General features: G+C 38.0%; 1 protein-coding gene across 5 annotated transcripts in view; it reads left to right on the top strand.

Moving 5' to 3' along the window:
* Positions 1 to 22887, top strand: part of UNC80 (unc-80 homolog, NALCN channel complex subunit) — a gene marked incomplete at both ends in the record, with an annotated part of 220728 nt that overhangs the window by 42724 nt on the left and 155117 nt on the right. For 4 of the 5 annotated variants that reach the window (XM_080799156.1, XM_080799155.1, XM_080799157.1 and 1 more), the window contains 8 exons: positions 4929 to 5190; positions 6277 to 6411; positions 9072 to 9288; positions 9930 to 10070; positions 11127 to 11395; positions 12480 to 12854; positions 17797 to 17943; positions 21892 to 22039. In XM_080799156.1, the coding sequence (XP_080655282.1) occupies positions 4929 to 5190; positions 6277 to 6411; positions 9072 to 9288; positions 9930 to 10070; positions 11127 to 11395; positions 12480 to 12854; positions 17797 to 17943; positions 21892 to 22039 (1694 nt within the window). The remainder of the gene's footprint in view (positions 1 to 4928; positions 5191 to 6276; positions 6412 to 9071; positions 9289 to 9929; positions 10071 to 11126; positions 11396 to 12479; positions 12855 to 17796; positions 17944 to 21891; positions 22040 to 22887) is intronic. The other variant, XM_080799158.1, reaches the window with a different exon arrangement.

Below are 22887 nucleotides of genomic sequence, written 5' to 3'. Positions count from 1 at the left end.
AATTTTTTACATTCTTCTTTAATTTCTCTGTTGACCCATTCATTCTTTTTTCTTTAAATTAATTTTTTGTGTGTTCCAAAATTCATTGTTTTTGCACCACACCCAATGCTCCATTCAATATGTGCCATTCATTCATTAGTAGGATGCTCTTTAGCCTCCATGTATTTGAGTTCTTATCAACTTTCCTCTTGTGAGTGAGTTCTAACTTCAGAAGGTTGTGGTCTGAAAATATGCAGGGAATGATCCCAATCTTTTGGTAACAGTGGAGACCTGACTTGTGACCCAGGGCATGATCTATTCTGTACAAGGTTCCATGTGAACTAGGGAAATATGTGTATTCTGTTGCTTTGGGATGGAATGTTCTGAATATATCTGTGATGTCCATCTGGTTCAGTGTGTCATTTAAAGCCTTTATTTCCTTTTTGATCTCTTGCTTAGATGATCTGTCCATTTGAGTGAGGAGGTGTTAAAGTCCACTACTATTATTGTATTATTGTCGATGTGTTTCTTTGATTTTGTTATTAATTGGTTTATATAATTGGCTGCTCCCATGTTAGGGGCATAAATATGTAAAATTGTTAGATCTTTTTGGACAGACCCTTTAGGATATAGTGTCCTTCCTCATCTCTTATTATAGTCTTTGGCTTAAAGGCTAATTTATCTGATATAAAGATTGCCTCCCCAGCATTCTTCTGATGCCCATTAGCATGGTAACTTTTTTTCCACCCCCTCACTTTAAATCTGGTGGTGTCTATGGTTCTAAAATGAGTTCCTTGTAGACAGTATATTGATGGGTATTGTTTTTTTTATCCATTCAGATACCCTGTGTCTTTTGATTGGGGCATTTAGCCCATTTACATGCAGGGTAACTATTGAAAGATATGAATTTATTGCCATTGTATTGCCTGGAAGGTGACTGTTACTGTATATTGTCTCTGTTCCTTTCTGGTCTATTACTTTTAGGCTCTCTCTTTGCTTAGAGGACCCCTTTCCATATTTCCTGTACAGCTGGCTTGGTGTTTGCAAATTCTTTTAATTTTTGTTTGTCCTGGAAGCTTTTTATTTCTCCTTCTATCTTCAATGACAGCCTAGCTGGCTATAGTATTTTTGACTGCATATTTTTCTTGTTTAGTGCTCTGCATATATCATGCCAGTCCTTTCTGGCCTACAGGTCTCTTTGGATAGGTCTGCTTCCAATCTAATATTTCTACCATAGTATGTTACAGACCTCTTGTTCCAAGCTGCTTTCAGAATTTTCTCTTTGTCACTGAGACTTGTAAGTTTTACTATTAGATGATGTAGTGTGGACCTATTTTTATTGATTTTGAGGGGGGTACTCTGTGCCTCCTGGATTTTGATGCTTATTCCCACCAGATTAGGGAAATTCTCTGCTATAATTTGCTCCAATATATCTTCTGCCCTACTGTTTCTTCTGGGATCCCAATTACTGTAATATTGTTTTGCTTTATGGTATCACTTTTCTCATGAATTCTCCCCCCATGAGCCAGTAGTTGTTTATCTCTCTTTTTCTCAGCTTCTTTATTGTCCATCATTTGGTCTTCTATATCACTAATTCTCTCTTCTGCTTCATTTATCCTAGCAGTAAAAGCCTCCATTTTTGATAACACCTCATTAATAGCTTTTCAATTTCAACTTGGTTAGATTTCAGTTTTTTCATTTCTCCAGAAAGGGATTTTATTCCTCCAGAAAGGGATTCTCTAGTATCTTCCATGCTTTTTTCAAGTCCAGCTAGCACTTTGATAATCATCATTCTGAACTCTAGTTCTGACATATTACCAATGTCTGTATTGATTAGGTCCCTAGCTGTCAGTACTGCCTCTTGTTCTTTTTCTTGAGGTGAGTTTTTCTGCCTTGTCATTTTTATCCAGATAAGAATAGTTGAATGAGAGAGAAAATACTTAAAGGGTAGCAATGACCCCAGAAAAATATACACTAATCAAATCAGCAGAGCCCCAGAATGGGGGGGAGAAGAAAGGAGGGGGGAAAAAAAAAAAATATATATATATATATATATAGAGAGAGAGAGAGAGAATAGAACAGGGCCACACACTTGATTTTGGATGTCTTTTGTTCTATCAGAAGAAACTACCTCCCAAAATTTTAAAGAAAGAAAAAAATAATAATAATTATATATATATATATATATATATATATATATATATATATACACACACACACATACATACATACACACACATATACAAAAATAAGGGTAAACACAATGAAGGGATGGAATATGACTATAAAGATGAAAATTTAAAAAAATTCTAAAAAAGGAATTGATAAGATAAGAAGTTGGTGCTGCTGGGTCCTAGGCACTATGGGAGCTGAGCAAAGGGAAAACTGAGTGCTGTGGAAGCCTGGTCCTAGAAAAAAATGCCCATGCTGCAGAAGCCATGTGTACTGCAGAAGCCATGTGTGCTGCAGGAGTTAAGCACTAGACAACTCACAAATACTACAGGAGCCTGGTACTGGAGTAGTTGTACACACATTGCAGGAATGTGTTGAGAAAATACAACAGGGCAAGAACATGAAATTCTTTCTTCCTATAATACATTTTTCCATTTCATCTACTGACAAAGTTAACATCATGTCAGCAACCAATGGAAAATATTTAAAGGTCTCAGATCCATTTCCACAGAGCAAGAAAAAAAGATGAACTTGGAGCTAAGAAGCAGTGAATAAAATTTGGTAAACCAAGGCAAACATGGTAATGAGGTTGGATTGGTATGCACAGGCAGATTATGCAGGTCATGTTGACCACTATGAGAAGTTTGCATTTTATTTTAAGAATGATTTATCAATCTGGGGCACCCTGGGTGGCTCAGTGGGTTAAGGCCTCTGCCTTCAGCTCAGGTCATGATCCCAGGGTCCTGGGCTCAAGCCCCGCATTGGGCTCTCTGCTCAGCAGGGAGCCTTCTTCCTCACCCCCCCTTCTCTCTGCCTGCCTCTCTGCCTACTTGTGATCTCTGTCTGCAAATAAATGAATAATGTCTTAAAAAAAAATGAATGATTTATCAACTATTGAAAGAGTTGGAGGAGAGGAGAGGAGGAACCAAAGAAGAAACAATGAGACTAGTAGGAAGTAATTACAATAAGCCTAATACAAGATGTTGGTGTCTGTGGAGTTGATAAGAAGTGGTAGGAAGGAGAATCTATGGGACTTTCTTGTGGATTGAAAGTTGACATGCAGTTGATATTCAAAGAGTATTCAATCTCCCTGGAAACAGGATAAATTCTAGTGTAACATATATGGGAACTTAGATGATTATAGAAAGCTTCTCCTTATATGACTGCCAACTCAGTTAAATAATTGTAATTAGGGTTTAGTACTGTAGTACCCTATGTGGCTGAGTTTTAACTTCTGTGTAGTTTCCTAATTATCAACCAAAATACTCAAGATTAGACTACAAAACAACATTGACTGTCAAAACCACTGTGTACATAAGCAATTGCCCCTCAACACACCAGACAACAGTACTAATGAGAGTGGAAATAGCCAAGAGCAACATGTGCTTTAGGAGAGCACAAAGACTGTGAAAATGATCTCCAGAGTGCCAGACGTGGCTGGGTTTGCATATTTGAACTTTTTACTGAAGCCCATGGTAAGAAATCTATTTTACGTCATGACTAATTACAATGTATGAAGTGAAACAGGTTTTTCCAAACATGCAAATCCTTATTCCATTTGTTGCATTCTGATGGTTTTTATTCTGGTTAACATTTCAATAGTAGTCATATACTTCTGAATTAATTTCTTGAACCAATCAAGAGCCATAACCTTCAGTTCAAAAAATATGGTCTGGAAAATTCAGGAAATCTTCTCACTTCTTAGTGGTTGCATTTTTTTTTTTTTTTTTTTTTTTAGGTTCTTCGTGTGTGGGTTGTGCCATTTGCTAGTTGACAGCAGGGTACAAAAGTTTCCCTTTTGCATCCCCCAACTCGGGAAGAAACTGGGTTTGGAAGTTAAGTTTAGATTTTAGATTTAAGGTTTCATTTTGGCTCTTAGGAGTTCTCAGTTTATAATTTGTTATTTATTGGCTATCATTCACTGGACCATATGTTACTCAAGATGAAGAAGTTAAACTTATGTATCTTCACATCCCCTAAGGTACCTAGGATGATGTAGTATATTTAATAATTGTCTAAACCTATTTTATAGTGTAATTAAGTTGAACACTAAATAGTGACTATATCATGTGTTTAAATTGAGTAATGAAATTTCAGAACTTTGAGATTTTTTCAAATTAGTTTTGCTATTTTATATGAATATATAGTTATAGAGTTTTCAGAATGATTTCAAAATTTTGAAAATTTTCTTCATAATTTAACTTCTGCTTATTTAGTACTTTGCAGGTTCTCTGGTTCTTTTACATGGTATTATCACCAATAATTGATTAAGATAGCCAATAAGGTACACAAATATTCCCATTTCTATCAAGGTTTAAAAAAAAACTAAACTGGTAGCATTGTACAAAAGGAACGTCACAATCTGAAACTCATTTATTTCTATAGACTCTCCTCAACACCCACCACCCAAATTACTCACCAACTAATACCAGTTACTTATCCTCCCCCACCTACCCAAAACTCATGACTTTTTCTAACTCCACATTTGTAGGCATGGTTTCCTCTGACTGAAATGCTGATCTACCCTCCTGCCTCATCCTCAGCTTAGCCTAGCTGATTCCTAGTTATCCTTCAAAACTCTTTCTAACCTCTCTACTTCTGGGAAGTATCTAGCAAAAGTGAAATGAGTGGGACCAGTTGCGGGGATAGTAGAGTAAACTACACAAAAGATAAGTGGATGAATAAGTAAACAAATGAGAAAAGTAAAGCTATAAACCATGTTGTGTCACCCCTTGGGATGTTTGCCAATATAATCATCTTTCTGTCATTGGAAACAGAGCCTCTCTCGTGATACCTCCATGCCAAAGGTCCCGCTATGCCACCTACTTTGACGTTGCTGTTCTTCGCTGCCTACTCCAGCCCCACTGGTCTGAGGAAGGCACTCAGTGGTCTCTGATGTACTATCTACAAAGGCTGCGGCACATGTTGGAAGAGAAGCCTGAAAAGCCTCCAGAGCCAGATATTCCTCTCTTGCCCAGACCCAGGAGCAGCTCGATGGTGGCAGCAGCTCCCTCACTAGTGAACACCCACAAAACCCAAGTAAGAGAAACTCAGTGCATTGTCTTTTGAATCAACAACTTTGGCCATAACAGATTCTCTTTTTCTCCTATTCATCCATCTCTTCATTCCAGTGCTGACTACTTATTAGTGGGTTACTCTGATATTATTATCCTTTCCCTTTTATCTTTTATTGCTAGATAATTTTGCTTCTTTCTTGGCATTTAATTTACCATTCAAAGAAGGGTATCTAAATACCTCTAACTCACACGAATCTAGAGTTAAGGCTCTGTTGATTCAAGAATAATGGAAAATTTCCTAACTGAAGCGCTAGTTAATAGTTCTCTCATACAACTGTTGATTACTGATATCAGGAAATGTGTGACACTAGCATTTTACTGAACATGGTTTACCTTCTTTTGCATAGCTCAAAATTTTTAGCACCTCAATATCATAATTAGAAATATTTCCTTTGGACATATAGTCTTCCTATTTATTATAGATATTTAGAAAAATAAACTGACTGTATCCTGATTTGATGACGTCCCCCTGAAAATCACTTTTTGATAAATGAATGTGCTAATATCAGCTTGAACACTTTTTCTTTCCCTCTTTCTCATTGATACCATGTGTGTTGGATATATAGAGAAAAATGGTGATTTGCAGTGTGTCCCAGTTGTTTGGTTTAATTAATTATGAATTGGCTATATCTGAAAATGTCTATATATTCTGAAAGTAAACATGAGCAATATTAGAGTGAAAAAGAGATATTCTGTTTTAGTAGTAGTTGATTCTGCCCAAAATAAAAATCTCTTTTGATGAACCATTAAACAGAAAAACTTTTTTTAATGGAAAGAGAAAATGAGATACCTTTCTTGGCTTTCCCAAATATGGAGCTTCATGTTCTCACTGTTAAAAACTCCAAACAGGGGTTACAGTTAATATATAACATATCTCCTCCAAAGCAGGATATGGATTCTAAAAGTCTAGAACTACAAGTTAAACACTTCATAGACATCAAAACATTAGGCACACCCCTATTAAAAATATGACATCTCAATAAGAAAAGTCTTTGAATATAAAGCCCTAAGTCCTTGATTGTGAAGTCTGCCTTTATTGTCTATTAAGGACCTCACCATGAAGTGTAATGAAGAGGAAAAATCTCTTAGCCCTGAGGCCTTTTCTAAGGTTTCGTTGACCAATTTACGTAGGTCTGCAGTCCCAGATCTTTCTTCAGACCTTGGCATGAACATTTTTAAGAAGGTGAGTAGAACCATTTAAGCTCTATAATATTTTGGTACTTGGGAAAAAAAATCAGTAGGATATGAGGTCACACTGCAGAATGGGGTAGGCTGGGAAAGGAACATTGAGATGAGAGGTCAGGCCCCACTTATAGCACTGGTTTGCAGCATGACCTTGTGTGAGTCCCTCTGTATGCATGAATGTTTACCATTCTCAATGTTACCAAGCTCAATCCTGATGATGTGTGTAGAGTGCTTTCAGTCGTAATGGAGATAGTTGTGGTAGCCATGATAGCGACTTATATTTATATGGTTCCTCTCATTTTATCAAGCATTTTATATAAATGGTTCTCATTTAATCCAATGAGATTGTAAATTTCTACATTTTGCACCTAAGAAAATGAGCCTTACTGAAGTCTTACTCAGAGTGATGGGATCATCATGGAACATTTATTCTTGAAGTCATCTCTAGTTTAAAGACAGCAAAACAAACAAAACTCTGTCAATAAAGTAGTAAATCCTTACAACAAATCACTAAATTTTCTACCCTCACAACTTTTTATAGGCCATCTCATAGGTTTCCATTCAATAAACATTTACTATGCATCCACTAGACCTCTAAAAATGAGAAATTAAAAGCAGAGTCAAGTGTACACTCAGGAGTCACCTAATCAGTGTTCAAATTCTTGGTCTGCCACCTTCGACCTCTGTGATCCTGGTCAAACGATACTAGGTATCAGTTCCTTCATTTGTAAATTGGATACATAATATACTTATTTCAAAAGGCTATGGGAATAGAGATAATACCTGTAAATTCCTCACTGTGCCTGGCACTTAGTAAGTACTCAATAAATGTTAATTATTCTCAAAAAAAGCCTTGGAAATTTTAGTAGTTTGTGAAAGGTTGAGTCCAAACTCAAAACCAAGTCTTGTTCAAGCTAGGTCATGCTTTTATGAATCTACCATTCCATCTCTCTTTTTGTAAATATATGGATCCAATCAGCTAGGAAATAATGTGTAGAATAATGTATTTGTAGTAGCTTCATTTTCTATTTTTCAAAATGATTAGTTCAGCTGTGTTCATGAAAGACACAGAACATATTGTTAACTTACATATGAGCTCAAAGTGTTGCTATGCAAGCAGTCATGTCTACCTTCATTGATAATGTAATGATAGGCAATGGCTATGGTTTTTCTAAAAATGTCAGTAATCCAGGGGAATAAGTTTTCAGTACTGACTACACATGAGAATCTCTGGGGAGACATAAAAAATTGCTGTGCCCAGACCAGCACCCAAACCAATTAGGTCAGAATTGTTGCAGGTTAGACCCAGACATTGGTATATTTTAAAAGCTTCCCAAGAAATTCTGAACTCTTATTTCTACTGGATTTTGAACTTGTTTGACAGGAGTAATGGGTTTGTACCAATTCATGCCTTGTATCTTTTGACTTTATGGACAATGGCACACACTTGAAGTTGTCTGGCTGGAAAAATTGATTTCAATCCTGGAAAAGTGAAACATAATAACTGGCTGGTCCAACTGGTGACTCTAGAATCCTATACGCTAGCCTATGATTCTCAAATTTTAGCATTTATCAGAATCACCTACAGGGCTTTTTAAAACACAACTGCTGATGGGGCACCTGGGTGACTCAGTCGTTAAGCATCTGCCTTCTGCTCAGATCATGATCCCAGGGTCCCAGAGCCCCACATCAGGCTCCCTGCTAGGTGGGAATCCTGCTTCTCCTTCTCCCATTCCCTCTGCTTGTGTTTCCTCTCTGTGTTTCTCTCTGTCAAATAAATAAAAATCTTAAAACACACACACACACAACTGCTGGGCCTTACCTTCTAGGTTTCTGATCTAGTTTATTTGGAGTTGAACCTGACAATTTGTATTTCTTTTTTTTTTTTTTTAATTTTTTATTTATTTTCAGCGTAACAGTATTCATTGTTTTTTCACCACACCCAGTGCTCCATGCAATCTGTGCCCTCCCTAATACCCACCACCTGGTTCCCCCACCCTCCCACCCCGCCCCTTCAAAACCCTCAGGTTGTTTTTCAGAGTCCATAGTCTCTCATGGTTCACCTCCCCTTCCAATTTCCCTCAACTCCCTTCTCCTCTCCATCTACCCTTGTCCTCTATATTATTTGTTATGCTCCACCAATAAGTGAAACCATATGATACTTGACTTTCTCTGTTTGACTTATTTCACTCAGCATAATCTCTTCCAGTCCTGTCCATGTTGCTACAAAAGTTGGGTATTCGTCCTTTCTGATGGAGGCATAATACTCCATAGTGTATATGGACCACATCTTCCTTATCCATTCATCCGTTGAAGGGCATCTTGGTTCTTTCCACAGTTTGGCGACCGTGGCCATTGCTGCTATAAACATTGGGGACAATTTGTATTTCTAACAGTTTCCCAGTTGATACTGATCCTACTGGTCCAGGGACAACAAAAGCTAGCAGAAAGACTCAGGGAATATGTTACATTTTGTCTTGTGTCTTTGAGTCTTTTAACACATTATGGAAATCTCACCCATGTCTGTTGGATGATACTCATTGACTTTCTGGTCCCTTCCTGGAACATTCCTGTATTTTACTGCAGATTATTATTTGGGAAGCAGGATGTCACCTTTCCTTTGCCCTCTGCCTAATCCTTTACCTCTCATCCTCATAGTTCAAGAGCCGCAAAGAAGACCGAGAGAGGAAAGGCTCCATCCCATTCCACCACACAGGGAAGAGGAGGCCCCGAAGAATGGGCGTGCCTTTCCTGCTTCATGAGGACCACCTGGATGTATCCCCCACCCGAAGCACATTCTCCTTCGGAAGTTTCTCTGGGCTTGGTGAAGACAGGCGAGGCCTTGAAAAAGGAGGCTGGCAAACCACCATTTTAGGTGACCACAAGGACTTTTCAAAGTAGGACAGAGCTTCAGTGACCTGTTTAGAAATCTGGATCTAGGGCTCCGGGGCAAATCTGCATCTTTCTTGAACAGTTTAGTCAAGAAATGTGGGCCCGGATGCTAACTTCTAGTACCAAAGGAATGCAGATAATTTAATTAAATATGGAAGAACTCTGTATAATTAGGCAGGTAATGGCCCTATTTCTTAGGGACTTTAGATGTGGAAACATGGCCTTAAAGGGTCTTGTACATTAGGATTCATTGTGAATCCAAAAACAGACTTTAATTTGGGTATTAGAAAAGGAAAATGTAAAGAAAAGAAAAAGAAGCCCGCCCCCCCCCCCCCCGATGGCATATTTAGAAAGCCAGCTTAAAATCAGAAACTGAGAGCTTGCTGGCACTCCAAATATGGTTTCTAACATTTGGCTTAGATTGGGGCTGATCTTACGACAGACAACTTCATCCATCATCTTGACCCTGACTATTCCTAGAACAAGTCCCATGTCTGCTACTTGGCTGTGCCTCAGGCACTTCCTAATGTCCCTTTATCCTCCCCGCTGTCCTTTGGAAAGACAACCTCCCAGCAGAGAATCTTTCGTTTTTAAATTCTCTCGTGGTGCTCTTGTCCATCTCAGGGAAATTTACCCGGCGGGGCAGTTCAGATGCAGCCACGGAGATGGAGAGCCTGAGTGCCAGGCACTCCCACTCCCACCACACCCTGGTGAGTGACCTGCCAGATCACTCCAACAGCCACGGAGAAAACACTGTCAAGGAAGGTGGGTCGGAGGCGGCACCTGCAGGCGGGAGTTCAGGTTCCTTTTCCTGTTTCCTGTTTTTATTCCATATTCCATTTTCATTGCAATCTGCTCCTTCTACTTTTTAAAAACTTGCCATTCATGTATTACATTGCTGGGTAATTTACTTGTGAGCCATTCTTGAGATTTCCTTTGTAGCAAAAGCTATTTGATGGCACATTGCAAACACCATACCTCTCAGAGCGGAAGGAAGCCATTCATCTTTGTTTTCAAAAGGTCATAGACCCATGGGGCTAGAAGAGACTTAGAAGACAGTTATATTCAGTACCGTGGTCCCCTGTATGATGTCCCTTGGAAGGTCTTATCTACCTTCAATGAGAGGAAAGTCACTGCCTTCCAGGGCTATGGATTCCTTTTTCAGACAGCTGCTATTTCAAATAAGTGCCTTATACGCTTCATGTGGAGAAAACATATGTGTCTGGGTGGAAGCCAAATTGGTCTCTTATTCTGTACTCTTAACCTACAAGCAGAAATTGAAGCCCTCTTTTCCCTGGAGGATGTTTCAAGTATTTGATGATACCAGTTACTTCCACCACAAATCTATGTTCCATTACTCTTGAACAAAGGAGAAAAAAGTCTTCCTTATTTGCTGTTGCTTAAATATGCTAGATAAAACCAAATATTTTACCAGCCACAAACTTGTGGGGAAATACTTCAACTAAATACTTCAACTAAACTAAAAGCATTAGTAAATCCTGAATATGCATAGATGCTACTGTATCAGTAGGATTTGCCATTTAAGAGTGGGTAAAATCCACCTGTTAAACAAAAGTTAAACTCTAGCCCTGGTCTTAAGGAAGCCAGTTGGAATTCACATTTTCTATAACTTTCATTTCTGTCAGATGTCATGTGGCCTTGACACAGGGCAATTTTGTGGGAATTGAGAATAGCTTTGAGACTACAAGTCAAACATCTACAACAGCCTCAGCTCTGATTGTGACCATGAGAGTGTAACTGCCTGACATGATGTCACGAGCTAATATGGGGAAAATTAAGACATTGCTTTCTTTTTATTAGTGCGATCCCAGATCTCCACAATCACAGTTGCAACCTTCAACACCACCCTGGCATCATTCAACGTAGGCTATGCAGACTTTTTCAATGAGCATATGAGGAAGCTCTGCAACCAGGTGCCTATCCCGGAGATGCCACATGAACCATTGGCATGTGCGAATCTGCCCCGAAGCCTCACAGACTCCTGCATAAACTACAGCTACTTAGAGGACACAGAACATATTGATGGGACCAATAACTTTGTCCACAAGAATGGCATGCTTGATCTTTCAGTAAGAAGCAAGAATTTCTCTTACCAAAGCTTGAAAGATAATGACTCTTTGATCCAGTTTTTATAATGCTATAAAATAGATTCTTAGCAATGTTGAACCTTAAAATGAAAAGGCTACCCATATAAAAAATTTCACAAATGTGTCAACCATCACCAAGGCAACTTCCCCTTTTTATTTTTTTTCAAGCATTACATTAGATGTGATCTGACCTCAGAATATTTTTATAATCCAAAAACATTAGCAAATCCTGAATATACTTATGTAAAATACACATAAATGAGTATGGGCTAAGTCTCTTTTTCTCTAGAATAAGAGTAAAAAGTTCTCAGTTTATTTTCTTTTATTATACAAGCAACATGACTGCAAACCTCCTGGGAAGCAAGGGAAAATGAATAGAACCCCATTAAAAGATTTAAACTTGCATTCTCAAGAATGTCTGTCTTGATTATAGTTATTAGCAAATGAAAGGATTGTTATAGTTTACAATTATATTTCACAAAATTTTTTATTTCATATTAGAAGACGGGCTCAGCAAATAATTTAATATATTAAAATCAATGAAAAGGTATAATTTAAACATGCAAATATTTTGCATTTAAAGTTGAGGTGTAAATAATGATACAATTGTGAATGCCTAAATGTTTCTCGATTATGTGGATGTGGGAATCACTGTTTTTTATCTATTATACAGAAAGTGAAAGGCAGAGGATTAAAACCCTTTGATTTAAAAAATCAGTTGAACCGGTTTCCATTTAGGTGAAAAATTATGGTCCCATTAATTCACTGTTCTTCAGTATCCCTATTAACAGTATTATGACAAGTTTTGGAATACTTCAGTGAGATAATACACAGTACTTTCTTTTCATTCATACATTTTATGTCTTTGGGTGACTTATACTTAAGCACATACACAAGGTCCCAGTGCAATTTAAACAGGCGCATTTGAAAATTACCTGAGTTATTTATGCTTAAGTACATAGAAGAGCCTAAAAGAAATGTATTAAACAGAATAACAAAATCTATGTAGGGAGAGATAGTTCAGGCAAACTAATCACCTTCTGTTCATCTTTTTCTCTCCCCCCAGGTGGTTCTGAAGGCTGTTTATCTTGTCCTGAATCATGACATCAGTTCTCGCATCTGTGACGTAGCACTAAACATTGTGGAATGCTTGCTTCAACTTGGTGTGGTGCCTTGTGTAGAAAAGAACAGAAAAAAGAGTGAAAACAAGGAACATGAAACTACAGAAAAAAGAGCCAGTGAGGGAACCTTCCAGTTCAAAGGTGTATCTGGAAGTTCACCCTGTGGATTTGGGGGCCCCTCAGTTAGTGGAGCTGGAGATGGTGGAGGAGAAGAAGGAGGTGGAGATGGAGGTGGTGGAGGAGGTGATGGAGGAGGAGGAGGAGGAGGAGGAGGAGGCGGAGGTGGACCTTATGAGAAGAATGATAAGAACCAAGAGAAGGTATGACTGAACCACCTTCTGTGTTCTCATGAAATGTTGCCCTAATTTCTTTCCAGTGCTTGCTTGCCAAGAATTTGATCACAACTAGTCCCTAAAGAAAGTCGTGAGCCTAGAAATCTCTTCAGTGGGTTCTCACCAGGCATTAGTAGAAATGGTTAGATGAAATGGTATTCTCAATTCAAAAACCATTGACATTCAAGCATTGTTAGATCTAATTTCCTGGTCATGTTATTTCTTTAGGGTAGTATTTCAGTTATACTATATGACCATCACTCACAGTCTGTCAAGAATAGCCTCTTTCTCAAGTTTTTCAGGGTCTGACCAAATCAAGGACTATTTTCTTCTCAGAATGCCATAACAAAATACCATAGATTGGGTGGATTAAACAACAGAAATTTTCTTCTCACATTTCTGGAGGCTGGGAAGATCAAGATGAAGGTGCCAGCGGGGCTTCTGAAGCTTCTTCTCTTGGGTTATAGGTGGCTGCCATCTTGCTGTATACTCACATGGCCTCTTTTTTTTCTGTACACACATACACAGAGAGAGAGAGAGAGAGAGAGAGAGAGAAGGAGAGAGAGAGAGTCCTCTGGTGTCCATTCTTATGAGGATACTGATCTCATCAAACTAGAGCCCCACTCTCATGAAATCGTCTAATCCTAATTACCTCCCAAAAGCCAGATCTTCAAACACCATCACATAGAGGGTTAATGCTTCAACATGTGAATTTGGGAAAAATATATTCAGTCCATAACAAGCTGTAAAATTTTTCCTCAAGATGATTTTTTTTTTCTCTTGATCTAAGGAACACGTTTTTTGGGCAGCCAATTTCAATCACTGTTGAAGAAAGGGAAGAATTTTGTTCAGCTAATTGGTTGCTTTCAAAGACTAGCCTTGGTGCTCTCATGTCTCAGTGTTTCACAAATTATGTTTTCAGCTTTCTTATTATGGATTATTCCTGAATTTAATTCCCTTTGCCTTGGCAACACCTCATTTATGATCTCTGCACTTAATGCCAAAAATTAGTTTTTTCCTTTACTTTGGGTTCTAAATAAATACCATAGCTTGGGGCTCTCAGAGGGCTCAGTCAGCTGAGTGTCCTATTCTTGATTTCATCAGGTCTTGATCTCAGGGTTGTGAATTCAAGCCCCACGTTGGTCTCCTCAGTGCCATGGTGGGCACGTAACCTACTTTAAAAAAAGAGAGAGAGAGAGAGAGAGAGAGAGAGAGAAAAGAATTACCATAGTTTGATTCACGTAACTTACACTGATTTCAGTTCAGGGTTTTTGTTGGAAAATACTGTTAACAAATTGAAATCAACAGAAGATTTGAATATCTAATGTCAGGATGTACACATCAGGTCAAGTGTTTACAGGTGTAAGATGACGTGTGCAGAGTTCTACCATCTACATAATTATCTAAACTATGAATTGTCCATCTTAATAAGTGTTGTGGTGCTCCTTCCTCTTATAATTTCTTCTCTATCTCTTTCTAATCCTACTTGATCCATTTTTAATGTGCATTGATCATCTGTGTTTCTTCATCTCATTGTCTACTATCTTCCTAATATTTTAGGACTCTCATCCAAATATTCTTTCCCAATATTCTTGGGTTCCTGAACCCTTTCTTTAGGATTTTCTTCCTCTGACTTAATCATGAATGTGTATTTTCCAATTCTTTTTTTTTCTTTTTTTTTTTCTTTCCAATTCTTTTTTTAAAGATTTTATTTGTTTATTTGTCAGAGAGAGAGCACAAGCAGGGGGAGCAGCAGGCAAAAGGAGAAGCAGGCTCTTCACTGGTCAGACCCTGAAAATCTCGAGAAAATGTATTCTTGACAGACTGTGAGTGATGGTCATGTAGTATAACTGAGATACTACCCTAAAGAAATAACATGATCAGGAAATTAGCTCTAACACTGCTTGACTGTCAAGCAGGAGCCTGATGGGGACTTGATCCCAGGACTCTGGGATCATGATCTGAGCCAAATGCAGAGGCTTAACTGACTGAGCTACCCAAGCATCCCAAGTGTATTTTCCAATTCTGACAGTATCTTCCAGTACTTAAGGTTGCCAACTTCTTATCTCTTCATACATTGCTGAGGATAATCCAAAAATCCTTGGATCTCACTCTTACTAAATGTCCATGTTTTATCTATCAATATAAGCTGGCTACTCAAAGAGATAATAGATGGTATTTTATCCAATATAATATTCAAGGGAAAATAGAAAGAAAAAAATAAGAGTTGTGAAATTTTGATAGGTTTTTATTATTAAAGCTTAGATAGTTCAACTAAATTAAAGAGGGCTTTGTTATGTATCCTAAGAATTTCTGAGGTCCATTATTAGTATTATATTTTTACTTTTAGTTCTAAAATTTTACCCAATTTGTATCTGCATATGATTTCTTTTTGTAGATTTGCAAGTCTCTTGCCAATTTAAAATCTAGTAGTATCCTAGATACTTGATAATGTAAACAGTATTTGGACAGAAGTTAGCACTCTTGGTTAGACGGAATTTTTTGAAGTCAGATATGTAGTCTTCAAAACAACCACCAAGTAATCAATGTTTCATAGTTAGTTCTGGAAAAAAGTACTCTTTGTAAAACAAATAATTTATAAAATAAAACCTAACCATAGGTTAAGTACATGTATTTCTGATTCACACAGGTCTCTTCTGCCCTAAATCTCTGTTATTTTCAGTGGAATCTGAGAGTTTATCTAATTTTACAATGTAGTAATACCAGAAGCATGGGGAATTTATTAATTCAGAAAGGAAGATCTAATTCTATTTCTATATATGTTACTAACTAATACTGAGAGCTTGAAATGTTATTTAATATCTGTCCTGATTTCTGTCTGTAGCTTGGTACATTTTTCTGAGTGTCTCCTGTAAGAGGAACCTAAATCCTAAGGACATGTGAAGGTGTAAAGAAAACCAAACCTGAATAGATATTTACTAAGAGCTTTTGGAGCTAGGGATTTTTTTTTTTTTTAAAGGAACATACAGTAATCTAAAAATGGGTGTAAACCTATCTTCCAAATCAGGCCCTACCCAGGGTGAACTTTTCTGAGGCACTACTTACTGCCTTTAGCTGTGCAGTCAGTGCACCACACAAGGGCTCGTGGCTAAGGCTGAGTCAAGAAGGACTGAGATCCAGTCTATACTCTGTTCACTGAGCTGTTCAACCAAGAGATGCATCTACTAAAAGGGCTCATCTTTCTCTAACTCATCTACCCACAGGAATGCCTTTTCTAATTTGCACAAAGTAGTCTCAAAGGAGAGCAGTGTCCCACACCTAGAAATATATATATATATATATATATAATTTTGTATATAATATATATAAATACATATAAAATAAATATAAAATATGTATATATTATTATGATTCCCATTTTGTAGGGCACACAGTGGTTAAGGCCACTTAACCACTGGCCCAAGGTTATGGAGCTAAGATGTGAATCCAAGCTAAAACATTTCTGAATTTCTGTATATATAATAAATAAGTTAGTAAGTGTCTATTGATCATTTCTGAGTCTTCCATTTGCAACCGTCTGATATACAGAGTGCCCAGGAAATAGACTGAGATGTGGAGATGTGTGTGTGCAGGAAGTTTCCTGAGGTGGCCTCTCAGGATCAACATCTGTGAGGTTGTAAAAGAAGCAGGATGAGGTAGAGAGAGAAGTTGAACCACAATGTAGTTGTAACAGAGACTTCAGCTCATCATACAGAGAGCTCTAAAGCAAGGATGACTCCTCAAAAGTAATCTCCAGGTGGAGAAAAGGAGCCCACATTTATACCCCTAAACGTGCATTATGCCTTTGACCAGCCATCGGAAGCAGACTGCTACCAGGAAGAGCATTAACCTTAGGTGAGGCAACTTGCCTTTAGCTAAGAGCAATGGCCAGTTAGGATCTCAGTAGAGAGCTGTCAGCCAGCAACACTTCCAGGCTCAGGGAATGCTCAGTTTTGCAGGGGCATCTCAGCACTCCATCCACTACATGAGGCTGTAGATTAGAAAAGGAGGACCAACTGTATAACTTTAGGGGAGGGGAGTCTACCTTTCCATATCATGGATGACGTCTTGGTAAGGCCATCTCTTTCACTCCCTACCCACACTGGAGTACTTTCAGTGTGTGATACCATTTGCTTAGCCACCTGTTCCACATGACAATGGAAAACCACTTCACCATTTACAGAACAATGCTTATCCATTATTTCCTTTGTTCTGCACAGTAAACCAATATAGAAAGGGAAATTATTAGGATCCTTCTATCTCTTTGGAGATAATTCACAGAAGTTCATTTTTCTGGAAGCTGTGTCCTTCACTAACAGCAAGGATTAAATGGGGCAAAAGAGAGGATAATAACCATTCTGATTATTCATCTCAGGAAAGCTTCCTATTTTCCCGCAAAGGAAGAAACAAGCTGAATGTTGACAAATTTCTTTATATTCTCACTTTGCTGGTGCGTGAGTATTACAATACAGTGAAAATATAAAATTAGAAAGTCCCTTAAAAATGTCAGAAGTTGCCATGTGATTTCAAAGTTCCAGGCTTTTATCAGTTCCAGAAATTTAGCAATAATTGTTGCCTGGTGGTACTATTAGAAACCTGATGATGAGGGTAGCTTCTGGGAAAATCTATTTGCCTTCATCACTGATAGTCCCCATTGTCTCTCTAGGTGGTTCTAATAGTCTGCAAAGGATACAGTAAGCATGTTTTCTAATCAAGAGGTCTACATTTATATCCTTTAGCACTAGAGGGTGATCAAAATGCATATTTTTCTTTCTTTTAAAAGGCAATCTGGATTTTGGAAAGGTTAACGTGCTTGTTGAGCCCTTTACAATTCTGTTTTTCAAGTTGTATGTGCTCACCATAAAATATAAAACTCGGTTTAATCGCAAAATGGAATGTCAGTACCAAAAGGGCTTTGTGACTTTTCTAGGATGAAAGTACACCTGTAAGCAACCATAGGCTTGCTCTGACCATGCTCATTAAAATAGTGAAGTCTTTGGGATGTGCCTATGGTTGCGGAGAAGGACATCGAGGGCTCTCTGGAGATCGTCTGAGACACCAGGTATTCCGAGAGAATGTAAGAGAATTACAGTAGATTCCATTTCCTCTCCTTCCCTGCCTCCAATTTAAAAATGAGTCCTTTGACAATGAGGGTCAGTGTTCCCTGAAAAATATTGCATTTCATAGGGATGATTAATGATGATTCAGAGTGGGAAGATTCCCACAACATATCTCAAGACCTCAAAAACCCAGGCCTAGGAAAGCTTAATTGGGAAAACACTTCTGCCTTCTGCCTAGAGCAGGCCAACTCCCAGTTGGTGAAAGGGTGTATAATTGGAATGTGTGAATTAAAGTTTGCAAGACATTGGCAAAGATTAAAGTATTTAAGGAGCCTCTGAGGGGCTGTGACGAATGACTTTTTGATCATTTGCCTGGGACAATAGAAACTTATTTTATGTTAAAGAATGGGGTCAAAGTTTAGGACTCAGTTTGTCATTCTTACATAGGTATGGAAAATGGCCCTTATTGGGACAAAACAGGACTATAAAAGTAGCCCGTCATGTTCTGGCTGCTTTGTTTGAGAATGAACCTTGACTCCTTCGTATTTGAGATCATGTCCCTTTGAACTGTGTGAAACTTGAAACTCTGTGCTTGGGCTTGCAAAGCATAATTCTGTCATGGAATATGATTTTACTCCTGCTCATTTTCACTTGCCTCAGCTGATTGCTACTTTTCCCTTCACTCTTGAGCAATAACCCACCTCCATAGCAAGTCCAAGCTGGGACAGTTGCCTCATACATACATTTGAATTGAAATTGTAAGAAAACGTCCTCCCGAAAATAAGGGTTTTATGCAAATTTGAGTCCAGGAAACCCTTTGGCATATGACGGCAGAGTTTTAGGATCATGTCAACATCTAATGCCAACCCATTCTTTCTTGGTATTAGTTTTTGTCATGAAATGTTCACACAGTACTAGCATGCTGGGTTTCTTTCTTACTCTGTCATCTACCCATCTATCCATCTATCCATTCTTGTCTCTTTCTTTTATATGCTTTACGTTGTATTATATTCATTGATTGTTTGTATATGGGGGGTTATAGTCACAGTAATTAACTTCTAAATTCTGAAGCATGACAACTTTGACCAAGATCTAGATTTTGAGGCTCAAAATGTAAAAATCAAAATAACAATAATAATAAGGCAATGGAAAGCTGAAATCAGCCCCATCTTTGAGCATGTGTATGTGATTTTTATTGTTTGATTTTTAATTCTATCACAGTATGAATAAATGCCTTCAGAAGACCAATTCCATGAAATGGCACATTAAATATAATAAGTGTCATGCTTTGCTTGGAGGTATAAACTGGCTCTGACACCAGAACCTGTCTTTCTAGACTTGGAGAAAATAGGACAGGTAATCTGAAGCCACTTGAGAGATCACTTGCTGCTTAGTAGTCCACTATGCTTTCCTCATGAGACTACTGAACATTTCCCATCAGGCTGTCCAGACAGTTTTTTACCTGCCTTCTCAGCTCTCCTGACTTAGAGGGCAACTCTTCCATTCTCTTGTAGCCCAGCTTAATATTTAATATAGGGACTATATTTGCCTCTCCTTGCTTAGCAAACACATCGTCCAAGAGATACAAACTTGAGACATTATCCCTGGAAAAGTCTATTTCAAGAAGCTGGTTCTTTACAAATTTCTAAAATATTGCATTTTCAGAAGTTACTTAACTTTTAAGGTGTTAGGAGTATTTCTTCTACCAGATCAGGGCCTCTATATTTCTTTAAGGAAGAAAGAAAGAGAGAAAAAAACAAGGAGGGAGGGAGGGAGGAAGAAAAGAAGAAATAGAAGATTACTTTAATGATATACATCAAAATGCTTAATAATTCTGGCATGTGTTTTTTTAGCTTAATCATTTGCAGGTAGTTCCAAACTATTGAAAGGAAATTCACTCTGACAGCTTTATATCTCTTGGAGAAGTTTAGAATATTCATTGAGAATCAAAATGCTTAAGGTTCGATAGTCTGATTTGATTCTTGCTTAAACTTCCCGTGGAACTCATTCAGACATTCTAATAGCCTCTAACAAGTGGATTTGAAACTATGCTGCCTTTGGTATATTTCGTAGAGAAGATCAGATAATTTGTGCTTCAAGACTTTCCAACTCAGAAGTTTAAATTGTTTTGTAAGTGTAACAATGAAGATCTTTGCAAATTCTTTGTAGGATAATAATTAAATACTACTTCATGCAGGAAATATTTTAAGTAAATACTTTGAAAACATAATTTTATAGCAAGCAACGTTTATTTTGTAAGGGAAAAAATGAGCTTGACTAAGATCTAGCAACCAATAACCTCTCTGGAATAAAAACACTTATTTTCTCCTTATTCTAGGGCCTAGTAAAGGGAGAATGAAAACAATTATCAATTCACTTGACTTTGGGACGCAGATTGGGGGATTGCAGCAAGGTCATACCAAGAAATTTATTGCTAATTCCAAGTTTCGTCCTTTGAAAATCTTTCTATTTCTTTTCAGATTTTTCTAGAATCTTTCTCTGGGCCTTGATTTGTTAAAGTAGTAACTTAACTTTTCTTCTGGGGAACCATTAAGGGCCTACATTGTACGTTTGAATTCTTAGGAATTGCTTTCTCCAATCTGACTTTCAAGATTGTGCCTGGTTGTCCAAAGTTTTCCATCCTCAGTTAAGGTGGTCCTCATCTAACCACCTCCCTTTCCTTAGCCTGTTCCTTCAACCTAGAGTCTTCTGTTATTTCCCCATTTCATTCCTTTGTCATGGACTTCTTTATATCTCTTACACAGAATGTTTCCTCAAGAGAGCAACTAATCTCTATTCATTCATCCATCATCATAAGTTCTTTTGGAAAGTGGGTGGTACCTAAATAATGTTTGCCCCAATCATTATCTGGATTCTTCATAGGACTACTGTATCATAAGAGAAATAACCTCAGTAAAGGGCAAGACTCTGACTCCTAATTTTGACTCTGCTGTGAACTGTGTCAACTTGGACAAAATCCTTGACTTCTGTGAGTCTCAGCTTCCTCCACTATAGTACTGAATGCTCATCAAATCACAGAGGTGTGAAAGTCAAATGTTATGTACTTACAAGCAAGAAATGTGTTTTAACCGCAAAGCACTGTACACATGTGATTTTTCTCTTCATGGTAGGAGAAGGCTGGGAGGCTTTGAATGACACCAGATAGTATCTGCATATTCTGTCTGTGGTCTTCTGCAGCCAATAACTGTGCCTTCATTTGTTCTGATTATTATGGGATTGTTGTGGAATTATTCCCTTTCCCTTTGCCAGATGGCAGAATTATTTGCTGGATCATATGCAATATAATTGTGAGTATTAGGGTCTAGCCAATGGCTGCTTGGTTTTCACATCTATAAGGCTAATTTCTATTTAAATATCAAACTCTCACATTCAAATACAGACACATAAATAAACAAACTAGACCTGCCTGTATTTTATGCCTCCTCCCTGCTTCAAGGATCTTCCCCTCCTACCCAGATAAGAGGACACTGGATACCTACTTCCTACCTCCCTCTCACTGCCCCCTCAATTAAATATACTTAAGTTCAAAGTAGCTGAACATAGGGGTGGCATACTTCTTTCCATTACACAAAGCTTTTGAGGTTTTTCAAACCTGGCTGACCAATTCTGTAACCTGCCTAATTTTTGACACTTTGAGCTTTTCTTCATTGAAATCTTAAAATCTTGATCTTGGTGAAAAGACTGAGGTGTTTTTTTGGCACCAGCATTAGACATTAGCCTTGGGTTTTACTTGGAGCAGGCTTCTCAAAGTAAAGTCCTTCATACTGCTCAGCTTATCTCTGCCCCTCTCTTGCTCAGACAAGAGGGACGAGCAGGGTTGGCCTGCACCAGCCAGCAGGGATGGATGGAAGGCTTTGCCTTCTGCAGGCTTCTGTCTCAGACTAATGGTATCCCTAGCTTAAGCTGGTACCTGTGACTTTTTCACTTTTCTTCCTTCATTGCAGGCCCAGAACTGCCTCACTAAGCTATACAAGCTAGATAAGATGCAATTCCGACAAACCATGAGGGACTATGTGAACAAGGACTCTCTCAATAATGTAGTGGACTTCTTGCATGCTTTGCTAGGATTTTGTATGGAGCCAGTCACTGACAGTAAGTAAAGCTGTGCCACGTTCCAGGAGAGATCGCTATGAGGTGACGCAGGTGGAGTTTCAGAAGTACCCTGAATATGTGGGGATAGAATTTAGAGGGAAAGATGTGTGTGTGTGTGTGTGTGTGTGTGTGTGTGTGTGTAATAAAGTATCAATAAGAGAAGCTTGTACATCGTCTTTGATGACACGTTTTTGGAAGCTTTGTGATGACAACTTTCCTCAGCAAAAGGGATTTGGTAAAGTTGTGGCATCCTCACAGTTAGCCCTTCAAACCATCACTCATGGCACTCCTCTCTCTCACACAACTTTCTGTTATATGACAATTGAGGCAGAAATCAAGGAACAAGGGAGTGTGTTCCTTAGTTCAACAAATATGAGTACTTATTATAGGCCAGGCACAGTACTTGGAGTTTTTTTTCACAAAATAAAATAGGAAAGAAAAGATATATAGAAACATAATAGTATTATAATTTTGATATACTCATCCATACCTACATATATACTGAATTTTTTAAAAAACAGGCAAATGGATATATACATAGCCCCACACACCATTTTATACTTCATGGCTTTAAGAAAACCCCACCAAAGAGACCTGTGGTGTAAGGGGCCAGTGAACACCAATTGCCTTCTTAATAAACCAAATACCTTCAATACCACTCAAATGCAAATAGAGTAATGAGGTGAAAATGCTGTATGAAGCCTGAGTTGAGTAATATATGCATTTTAATTAGAGCCTGGGAAGAAATAATGTCTTAGTATAGCCTTTTGTGGTTTACATGATACATGTATGAGAGTTGATTGATTTATAATGAAGATCTATTTGATGAATTTGGAACCAATTTCCCT

The sequence above is a fragment of the Martes martes genome (genome assembly GCF_963455335.1).
Source record: "Martes martes genome assembly, chromosome: 3".
NCBI classification, from domain to species: Eukaryota; Metazoa; Chordata; class Mammalia; order Carnivora; family Mustelidae; genus Martes; species Martes martes.
The sequence above is the reverse complement of the archived record's forward strand: the minus strand, read 5'-3'. Positions and strand labels throughout refer to the sequence as shown.